The sequence below is a fragment of the Sander vitreus genome, chromosome 8 (assembly GCF_031162955.1).
Source record: "Sander vitreus isolate 19-12246 chromosome 8, sanVit1, whole genome shotgun sequence".
Lineage (NCBI taxonomy): Eukaryota > Metazoa > Chordata > Actinopteri > Perciformes > Percidae > Sander > Sander vitreus.
Window position 1 is genome coordinate 30,411,780 of NC_135862.1, and position 10,858 is coordinate 30,422,637.

At 42.9% G+C, this 10,858-nt stretch overlaps 1 protein-coding gene across 2 annotated transcripts in view; it reads left to right on the plus strand.

Annotated features, from left to right (window-relative positions):
- Nucleotides 1-9,294, plus strand: part of cpne2 (copine II) — a 56,261-nt gene extending 46,967 nt beyond the window's left edge. For both annotated transcript variants that reach the window (XM_078257787.1, XM_078257788.1), the window contains exons 14-15: nucleotides 3,830-4,066; nucleotides 7,836-9,294. In XM_078257787.1, coding sequence (XP_078113913.1) covers nucleotides 3,830-4,066; nucleotides 7,836-7,943 — 345 coding nt within the window. In that variant the 3' untranslated portion in view covers nucleotides 7,944-9,294. The remainder of the gene's footprint in view (nucleotides 1-3,829; nucleotides 4,067-7,835) is intronic.
- Nucleotides 9,295-10,858: the final 1,564 nt, after the last annotated feature.

The window sequence follows — 10,858 nt, forward strand, 5'->3', positions numbered from 1 at the left end:
GTGTGTGTGTGTGTGTGTGTGTGTGTGTGTGTGTGTGTGGAGGGGGGTGGGGTAAGTGGGTGGGGTAGGTTGTAGGCTGCACAGATCCGGCCGCTCTGTCTCAGTATTCCTGTTCCTGTTCCTTTAGATATCAAGAGAACCTGCAACTGCAGACTGTGTAAGAACACACTCCTGTTACCGACACACACACACACACACACACACACACACACACACACACGGGCTGCGGGCCAGTGCAGTTTGTTCGTGTCCCAGTGTATAAGCGACCCTGTCTGTATGTGTGATAATGATTCTCTAATGAGCGCTGCTGTTAGCACATTAAAGAGATAGGCTTCAGAGCCCTCCCTGTGTGTGTGTGTGTGTGTGTGTGTGTGTGTGTGTGTGTGTGTGTGCCTTTGCGATAAATGGTCAGTTCCTTGGCATAAGTGAAGTCGCAGTTGTATTAGATGATCAAGATCAGTATGTTTTACAATGATTGGCTTATTCACACTTACAGACGTGGCTAGTAACATCCAATCATATTCATGGAGGTTTGTAGCGCAGTAATTATAACCCAACTCATGCCTACGCTGTTTGCTGCTGCAGCTCCCATCACCACCCCAACCTCCTTACGTGGTAGTTCATGTTGTTGAGTTAACTAAAATGTATTGTTCATGTATTGTATGCGTTGGGGGATTAGCTCTCTTTGTGCCTTTTCTGCCAAATCTAACTGTATAACCATTTTGCCATAAATGGTCAATTCCTTGGCGTGTCTGACTGAACTATGAAACCAACCAATTTTTAAGTTGTTGAGGTGATTCTCAGCTCAGTCTATAAAAACCTACTTTCCTGCTTTTACTACTTTGTTTTGTAAACTCAAGATTGTTGTACCTGTCAGAATCCTGTCTGGAGTAAAAATCTATTTTGTGATGTGATTGGTCTGTAGGCAGGTTTTTGACACGTTTTGATCTGAACATCTGAAGTTAACTTGCTCAGGACAGCATATGTGAAAGAGTCTGTTTCGTGATACTGGAAAACCCAAGCTAAGCCCAAAAATAGCTGGCTAACACACTAATCTCAACCCGTGGTACAGGCCTCTGGTGTTTGGGTTTTCCCAGTTTGTTTTGACCGTTTGCATTGAATGGAACCCATTTGTTTCATCATTGGGTTAATGCTCAAAAAATTGTCACAAAAGTGTTTGTGTGCATGCGTGCGTGCGTGTGTGTAGGTGTGTGTTTTATGCATTACGACTAGATTGCACAGCTTTGTAGAATTTTCACCTCAAATTGGTTGATGTGTTTGTCATCAATATTGTTAAATGTTTCATATATATAATTAGAATAAAAATAAAAAACCAAAGTAGCTTGTCTAAACATGTAACCTCACTGAAAATGTTTCATGTCTAATGATTGTCCTCCACAGCAGCTGTATTTTGAGGAGTTTCTTGTGTGAGTTTGGATGGTTTTGTCACCTAAATGTCTTTTGTTTGTGTGTGTGTATATGCACTCAACAAAATTATAAACGCAACACTTTTGTTTTTGCCCCCATTTTTTATGAGCTGAACTCAAAGATCTAAGACTTTTTCTATGTACACAAATTGTTATTTTGTGAGAGACCCCGATCAGGTCGACGAGCATGCAGATGAGCTTCCCTGAGACGGTTTCTTACAGTTTGTGCAGAAATTCTTTGGTTATGCAAACTGATTGTTGCAGCAGCTGTCCGGGTGGCTGTTCTCAGACGATCTTGGAGGTGAAGATGCTGGATGTGGAGGTCCTGGGCTGGTGTGGTTACACGTGGTCTGCGGTTGTGAGGCCAGTTGGATGTACTGCCAAATTCTCTGAAACGCCTTTGGAGACGGCTTATGGTAGAGAAATGAACTTTCAATTCATGTGCAACATTCCTGCAGTCAGCATGCCAGTTGCACGCTCCCTCAAAACTTGCGACATCTGTGGCATTGTGCTGTGTGATAAAACTGCAAGTTTTAGAGAGGCCTGCAACTTTATTTTATTTTTTTTCTGACCCCCCCACCCCAATACAGTAAAACTGCACATTTTAGAGTGGCCTTTTATTGTGGCCAGCCCAAGGCACACCTGTGCAATAATCATGCTGTCTAATCAGCATTTTGATATGCCACACCTGTGAGATGGATGGATTTTCTCAGGCAAAGGAGAAGTGCTCACTAACACAGATTTAGACAAATTTGTGAACAATATTTGAGAGAAATAGTTCTTTTGTGTACACAGAAAAAGTCTTAGATCTTTGAGTTCAGCTCATAAAAAATGGGGGCAAAAACAAAAGTGTTGCGTTTATAATTTTGTTGAGTATATATATATATATTTTATGTATTGTATAAACAATGTACAGTTTACTCATAATTTGCTAATTTAACCTTTAGGGTGATGCAGACTGGCTGGCTGCACATGGTCTTTTACATATTTCTGTGGCAGAGATGTTGTGCTTTAAATCTTCCCCTCTAATGCTTTGCTAATACCACTTGCAAAGCACTGGGTTTACAGTATTACAGTTTTTGGCTCGCCACAGTTTATTTGCTTCTTTTTTTTTTAAATCATTGGTGTATGTTTGTTTTTTTGTAAAAAAAAAAAAAGAGTAATAAGAGACAGGATGAGTGCCATTTGTCTGCACAGTCCATCTCCAGACCTGGCCATGACACATTCCGTATTTTCCACTTTATACACACATTTCTGTGTGCCCTTTATGCATTCAACATGGTTCAATTTGCAGAAAATAATCCAACAAGAAACTTCAACACGTATGGATTCCAACTGCTACAGGGCCTGACGCTTTCCCTTCTGATTCACTGCAAATTATTCACCATTTGTTCTTCCTTTCCCAACCTTTTTTCCTTGGCGCCTCTAAGAAAAGCTGAGCCCCCCCTCCAAAACCGAAGTTGAGGTAACTCTCGAGATAGAGCCTTACTTTCTTTTTTTGATACAGAGGAGGTATCAGCACTTTTACGTTTCTCCGCCATGTTTCATTCATAAAATAGTGATGCCGTGGCGGCAGGAAAAACGAGGATGATAGCAGCTAGCAGCTGATCTGATGACAGCAAGGGTCCCAGGTTAAGAGGTCCCGGAGGTTTGGCCTACTAAGTAGCCTGCCTACAATTTTAAGCGAGAACAAAAATACATAGTTTTTATACAGACTTTTGTATACATTATATATTCTAGTGTATTATCATAATTTGTTTAACGTGCAAATTTTTTTTTTTACCTCAACCTCAAACCAGATAAAGACTTGCGCACCCCCTGTGATCTTTGCCGCCGCCCTGATGGGTCCCCGGACCCCAGGTTGGGAACCACTGATCTATTCCCCTTGTTCATTTGTGGATTCTTTTTGTTTTCTTCCACCATTTTTTTCCAGGGACAGATGGCACGCTCTGTTATATGAATGGAGTCCAACTTGCTGCGATGCAGAAAAGCTTTCATTCTGTTTTCTATTTTTCTCTCTGTCGCGCAGTGTCGTCCAGCTCTCTGTCTCCCTCTTCTTAAATTATTTCCTGTCTCCTTTTCACTGTCACACCTAACAGTTTCGGAAATGTCCTTTTTTTTCCCCATTTCTCCCTGGTCTCGGTCTTTGTTCTAGCCCTCCTTGTCCGCCTCCACAACATTATGTCACTTTGCTTAGCATTATTGACAGCATAATCATAATGATTGTAACTGATTGTCTCGGTCTTCGTTCTTGATGCAGATTTATTTTCAAGTGACTTTGGAAGAAATTCAAGATTTAGCAGTGACATCACATGAAAACGGGATTTCTCATTTCCCTTGTTTTGTTTCCCTCATTTCTCTCTCTATAACTTCCCTTAAACCATCCCTCCTCCCCTTTGCAGCAGTACTTCACTCTCCTCATTATAACGGACGGTGTCATCAGCGATATGGACGAGACGCGCGATGCCATCGTACAAGCGTCTAAGCTACCCATGTCTATCATCATTATTGGCGTGGGCAACGCAGACTTCGCTGCCATGGAGTTCTTAGATGGAGACGCCAGCGTTTTAAGGTCCAACACAGGAGAGGAGGCTGTTCGGGACATTGTGCAATTCGTCCCTTTCAGGGATTTCCGAAATGTGAGTATTGGTCTCAGAAAACTAGGGGGGGGGGATGACATGTACGTTGACTTTAACAGGACAATTAAGAATGTAGATTGGTAGTACGTTAAGTCGTTGACTTCCAAATGTTGTTCCTAAAAACTAGCAGCTACAAAAATCCGATGAATAAACTAAAGTATGACTGTGGCAAATTAAAATTGAAAATATTAAAAATGATAAAATAAAGTAAAAATGGCGACAACGCCACCTAGGTTAAAAGAGCCTAGCAGTCTGTAAAAAGGCTGCACATGTTCTTAAAATCAGGGGTGAGCAGAGTTAAAAAACACAAACTAAGGTTAAAACTTTACAGTAAATGTATTCATATACGGTATATTTATAGTTCTGGCGACAAAAAACAGCACGGGTAAAAAGTTTTAATTAAAAAGAAAAGTGTAGAGAGGGTACTTAGCTTGAAGAGGGTTGTATCGCAATGACACCCCTCTGCTGTTCCATATCGCTTCCCCTACTCTTGCCTGCGGCGCTCCTTCCGATGCCGCTACGCTCTTCCCAGCTTGTCTGATTGTCCTCAAAGCACTCACCCAGGGAACTCCACCAGCCAGCAATCTCAGATGCTGACTGCCGCGAGTCGAGGAGCCGGGGATGCAATTTAAGGAAAGTGAGATGCACCTTGTGTCTCTGTGCTTTTCCTCCTGCCGCCAAGGTGTCACCTCTGGCTGCCCCCCTTCCCGCCCATAGGAACGTTTCAGGGGGAGAAGCCAGCGCTGACCACACGCACCTTCGTCTATATCAACGAAGTTTCTTTTGGGATTGTTCAGGTGCCGCCGGACATTCCGCCGCATGTCCGTGACCTTCAGCTTTCTTTGCGTTTTGTCATTTGTCATTTTAAACTCCGGTGGATTTATAAGTACTATGGTTAGCTGCTCCTCAGACCTCTGCAGGGTAAATCCAGACAGCTAGCTAGACGATCTGTCCAATCTGAGTTTTCTGTTGCACGACCAAAACAACCTTTGAACGTACACATGTTCCACTAAAACAAGTTCCTTCCCGAGGCTATTTTCAAAGCCCGTCTACGGAAAGCCTTTTCACTCCCTATTTAGCCCCATTGTACCGAATTTGTTTGCAGTTCCACCAGAGTTCCACTGGGGGTGATCGCAGGCGAGTGCTAAATGAATGGGACTCTATGGAGCTAGAGGCTAAATGAATGGGACTCTATGGAGCTAGAGGCTAAATGAATGGGACTCTATGGAGCTAGACGGCTACATGTGTCTCTTTCGCCTGATTGTCGTTGAGAAATCTCAGATTTGATTGTAGTTTTTGCAAGTTCAACATGGATTATAGGTCGAAAGTTGAATGAACGAGTACTTGTGTCCTTTCGATTTCTTACAGGTTGAGTCGTTGTTGCCCATAATACGCTAGCATTCTGTAATGAATGCTGATTGGTCAGTGAAGGACTGATTACGATCGGAGATCCCGCTTGACGGCATCCGAAGCAGAGCCAGAATGTCAGAGTGAATATTTCGTCGTTGGTCTTTAAAACATTAGCAAACCTCTTTCTAGCACGTGTATTAACAGGGAGAGCCTAACCTGTCAGCTGTGTTGTCGATGCCTCGAGAGAACAAAGGAAGCGACTCAGAGCTTGCCGTAAAGCAGTATCTCTGGTCATATATGTGTATGACGTCATTGACATTTTAAAAAGACTTTTTAGAACAAAAAAGCCACTTCTAAAAATCTAACACCCAGCAGTGTGTATTTTCTTAGCCTCCCTTTTCAAATGCAACATTCAAATTACTAGACAAAATATTATATCCGAAGAAAAGTGGATTTTGAAGGGTATAGCTCCATAGAGTTCCATTCATTCTGCACTCGCCCGTGAGCGCCCTATAGTGGAACCGGAGTGGAACTGCAACCAGTTCAGAAGCCTGAAGTATCGAGAGAGTGGAACTTCTTCCCTTATTAGAAATTCTTTGCTATTTTGCAGCGGCACTGTTGCTCAGTCATGTGCTTAGCGCTGCCCACGACGATTGTGATTGGTTTAAAGAAATGCCAATAAACCACAGCACGTTTTTCTTCCATCCCAGAATGCTGTATAGACTCGCCAGACCCTCCTCCGCAGCGCGGTGGAGGAAGGCCTAGCAATGTGAGAATACACGCACGTGGTGCTGCTTCCCGGGTCCCTCGTCCCCTGTCAGAGCTCCACGCCACCGGGTTCTTCTCCTTCTGTTTCTCCTGTTGTCTCTCTCCTCGTGCTCTGGTTCTCTCTTGTCGCTCAGCTCCACACCTGCTACTAAATGGTCCTGTGTGTACACCTGCTGCTCGTTGAGTTAATTACTGGCTGCCATGGTGGGTGTGCAGTTTAAGGGCAATAGGAAAAAAGCGATACTGTTGAAAAACTACACAATAAAAACAACCAACTTAAAACATGCAAATAAAACCATGCAAAATAAAATAACACACGTCATGCAATTAAAAACACTTTTGCCCTGTGAGTGAGTATTTCAAAAACTTTACTCTAGTGAAGTACTTGACTATGTTAATTTACAGCTGTGGAATATTCGTCCTCAGTGGAACTGTTGAAACATGAATAGTTAGAACAAAATATGTCTCTTTACATAGACGCGAGTTTCTGGTGAGTCATCCACAAAGTTTAACAGCCAAACAGCACGAAAGACGTCTTTCAGTCACCATTTGCCGATGATGCCACTTGAGCTAATGTTTCGACTTGCTGATGTGATTTGTAGTGGCACTTTGACTCCATCTCAGTTCTGCGGTAGAGGCTTTACCTATGACATGATGTCATTCTGTCTGAATGTGAATGTGTTATTCACTCAGACTGTAGATGCTCACACACAACACACATACAGGCTCTGCTTGATGAAGAGCGAGCCGCCTGGTTGTCTCAGACTCGACAGAGACACTGGGACCGTGTGTGTTGATGAGCATACATACATCTCATGTAAACAGGTTTGACGTGAGTGTCCATACACGCAGGACTGCATTTTTGTTCATGATTATATATTCTTATATATTTTGTGTGTGTGTGTGTGTGTGTGTGTGAGTGTGTGGGCTGGAGGTGGGCAAGCTGACAACAGCGTTTGCTGGCTTCGTTCCAGTTTATTGGTGGGAGGGTGAGAGACAGCAACAGACATAATAAAGAGGAAGATGGAGAAATTATTATTATTATTATAACCTTTATTCATTCAGGGAGGGCCATTGAGAGCAAGCTCTCTTTTCCAATCTAAAAAAAAAATGACAGTACAAATAAATAATCTGATCATAAAACGATACCCAAATTACAACTACTACAATTACTGGACACATCTTCAGTGATGTTCCTGGAATCATTGGGTGTTTCGGGTCTTTCAACATCATACACCCTCATCCAGGCGACCCAGCTGAGGCTGATCAGACCCCAGCTTGTGTCCAGTTGGCGAATCTAGCTACTTTGCCCCCCATGGATCTCCTCTCTTGAGCCATAGCCATCTTGAGGCTTTCTCTCCCGCTTCGGCGGCATTATGGATGGCTCAAACTGTATGTGTTCCTTTCATTGGATATAAAGGGGCCTGAAAAAAAGACCAACAGTACACAAGCATATGCGGAAAGGAGTGACCATAAACATCCGACAACCATATGCAACCATCAGCCAGCACTGGTGCACTGGACATGCAGATACCAGGGCTAGTGTGGAAATAAGACCACAATCACCAGTAATCTTACCTTTTTTCATCCTTCGTTTTGCTCCGTGTTTTTGTAGAAATAAATGTGCTCTCTTGCTCCCTTTCTCTCTCAGGCACCCAAGGAGACGCTCGCCAAGTCGGTCCTGGCCGAGCTGCCTCAGCAGGTCACCCTGTACTTTAAACAGCGGAATCTACCGCCCACCAACACAACGTCGAAGTGAGACGGCCAAAGACGAGAGCCCACACGCTGTACGATAGCTCATCAAAGCCTCTCTTTCCGTTTACGGCAAACAAGACAGAAGGAAAGTGTCTATATTAGCTGTGAACAAACATGAGTTGTGGACAACAACGAAAAAAAAAAAATCAAATATTGAAGATATCCCTGCCATTATATTTGCAAAGCTGTTACTGGTTAGAGAATGTTTTGTCAGTATCCAGTGTGAATCCATCAGAAGTGATTTTTTCTCTGTTTCTTAAAGCTTGAGAACCATAATAATGATGTGTAAAGAACCTTGCATGTCTACAGTGATGGCAGGTGTCTGAAAATGATATGGATATATATGAATATGCAGGTAAAACACTGGCCTTTTATTTTATTTTTTTAGAGAAAATATCCAGATTTATCAGGATGTAGTTTTTTTGTTGCTTTTTGCATGTGTGTCTTGTGATTGATACCATGTGATGGATACAACTCCCTGGTGTATAGTCCCTTCTATGCTGAAATACTGTATATCAGTGGTTGAATCACGTCCCGTTGTCGTATGGATCCTTTTCAGGTAGCAGATTAGATGAAGGCTGTTTGCTTTTGTGCTCATGTGTGGCAGACTGAGGCTCAGACTGAGCCTGAACAGAGAACTATTTCTTCACCCCTGCTTCGGCGTCAGGGTGGGAGGGTTTTAATTCTAACGTTTTAATCACCGGCCATCTCAGAGGTGGGTTTTAATGCTCCACTCTGCTGATTTGATTCAAGAGAACAGAACCAGAGGAGGGTGAGGCCTTAGTGGCAGCTGTAGCACTAACCCAAGATAGGTTGTGGATGTGGGATACTGTGTGTGAACTGTCTTAGGCTGTTAAATACCAATAAGGCTGCCATTTTGCTAGATTTTGCAAAATCCTTTTATTTCTTCTGAATTTAGTTCATCCTGCATGTTGCCAATATCTACTCACTGTTTACAAACTGATGCTGTTGATCACAAACTGCACTTTTTTTTCTTTTTTAAATTATGTATCAGATTTTGTAAATATTTTAATGAAATTCCGCTGAAAGGGAAGAAAGTGTTACATGGCAAAGAAAGACGTGTCAAAGAAGGCTGTTACTGTCAGAGTTTGAATGATTGGAAGCAGAAGAGGAATTTCTGATATGCATATATATCGAATGTAAATTTATATGATGCTGTTCATGTTCTGATAAGCCAATGTTTCTGACATGTTTTTAATGTACTTTTTATGCAGTGCTGATTTGTGTAATTATCCTACTATGTGTATTGCTGTGAATCTTTGTACTAAATGTGTTGCTATTCATTTTATAAAGTAGTGTCTATGTCCACATTCAGGTTAATAAACTGAAGGAAATGTCACATGTCCTGTGTCTCTGTGGATATAAGACCATCACAAATTGCCTGGTATCGTGACATCCCTACAAGTGACCATAAGTTGTGAACTCTGAGGGGAATAAGTACCTACCTGGGCTTCCCCGTACCGATCCCAAATCATCTGCATTACCTGAGGGCCCTGAATCCTCTCCACCTGCTCCACAGTCGGGTGCACCGCATTGAGACGGAATCCAGAGACGTGACGCTGAATATGGTCTGCTGTGTTAGATAAAGTGAGCTTTTCCTGGTTTACCGACATGCCCATGAGAACGAGGACTTTGGATGTTCTCCGTTCTACCTCCTGGAATGAGGAGGCGCAGACAAGCCAGTCGTTGAGGAAAGGGTACATCTTTACTCCCCTCAGACCTGGTGATGTTAAGGCTGCCCTCATGCATCTTGTGAAAATGCAAGAAGCCAGGAATAGGCCTAACAGTAGTAGGATAGCAACTACCTGATATGCTTGACCTTAAAAAGGCAAAGCAGAAAAACTTTCTGTTCTGGGTGAATAAGAAAATGAAAGTAGGCGTCCCTGAGGTCTATAGAGGTGAACCACTCTCCTGGAGTGATAGGCAGGAGGATGTTGATTGTACAAAGCACCTGAAATGCAGACTGATCTCATGATATGGCGTATATACGACATGCCAATTCGTATGCCATTATTGGCGTGTTATAAAGACGCATACTCGCTTTTTAGCGTGTTTATCAACGCCGTTTGGCCTCCATTGACTTACATTACCTTGCGATTAAGTGTGAATTTACACCGTAGCGAGCAGTACAAAAGGGCGAAAATCTGCGTAGGGAGGTTGGTGGATGGGTAAAACACAGGACTTTCACCCAGGAGACCGGGGATTGCGTCCCACGTGTCACGTTTCCTAAACTCAACCGTCGCGTTCTTCTTTTCCTAAACCCAACCATTGCTTTCTTCTTTTACTAAATCCAACCCCGTTGTTCTTTTCCTAAACTCAATAGTCGCTTTCTTCTCGCGATAACACGCCACGTGGCATGTACGTTTACGTTCGCTGCATAGCGCGTAGACATCCACACGGATAGCTCAAAATGTGACCTTCAGATAGACCTCCTTAGGGTCATGAGCCTTTTTTTGGTATCAGGAAATATGTATGAGTAAAACCCAGCGCTCTGCGTATATGGGTCTACTACTGTAACGTCCAAAACAAAAACTAAGCCCTCACTGGGTCTGGGACCCAGGACACCTATTATATGACTCATTGTCATAGCAACCTCTTTTCACAGCCACACCATGATACTGAGCTTCATCTGTCGGTTAAACCAAGAAACCCACGGCTTTCTTAATGTCAGTGAACTGTCCTCAGACAAACTAAAATGCTTGCTACTGGCCATGAACAAAAGCTAACATTATCTCCCACTCTCATTATCACTCTGTTTACCAAGGCTTTGAGGCACTTTAGGCTACCTTGAGCAACACACTCCTACACAGACGCGTTTCCTACCAAAGAAAATTACAAACATTGCACTGCTTATGGTTGTTTAAAGACACCGACAGGAGTTAAGTACATTTTGATATC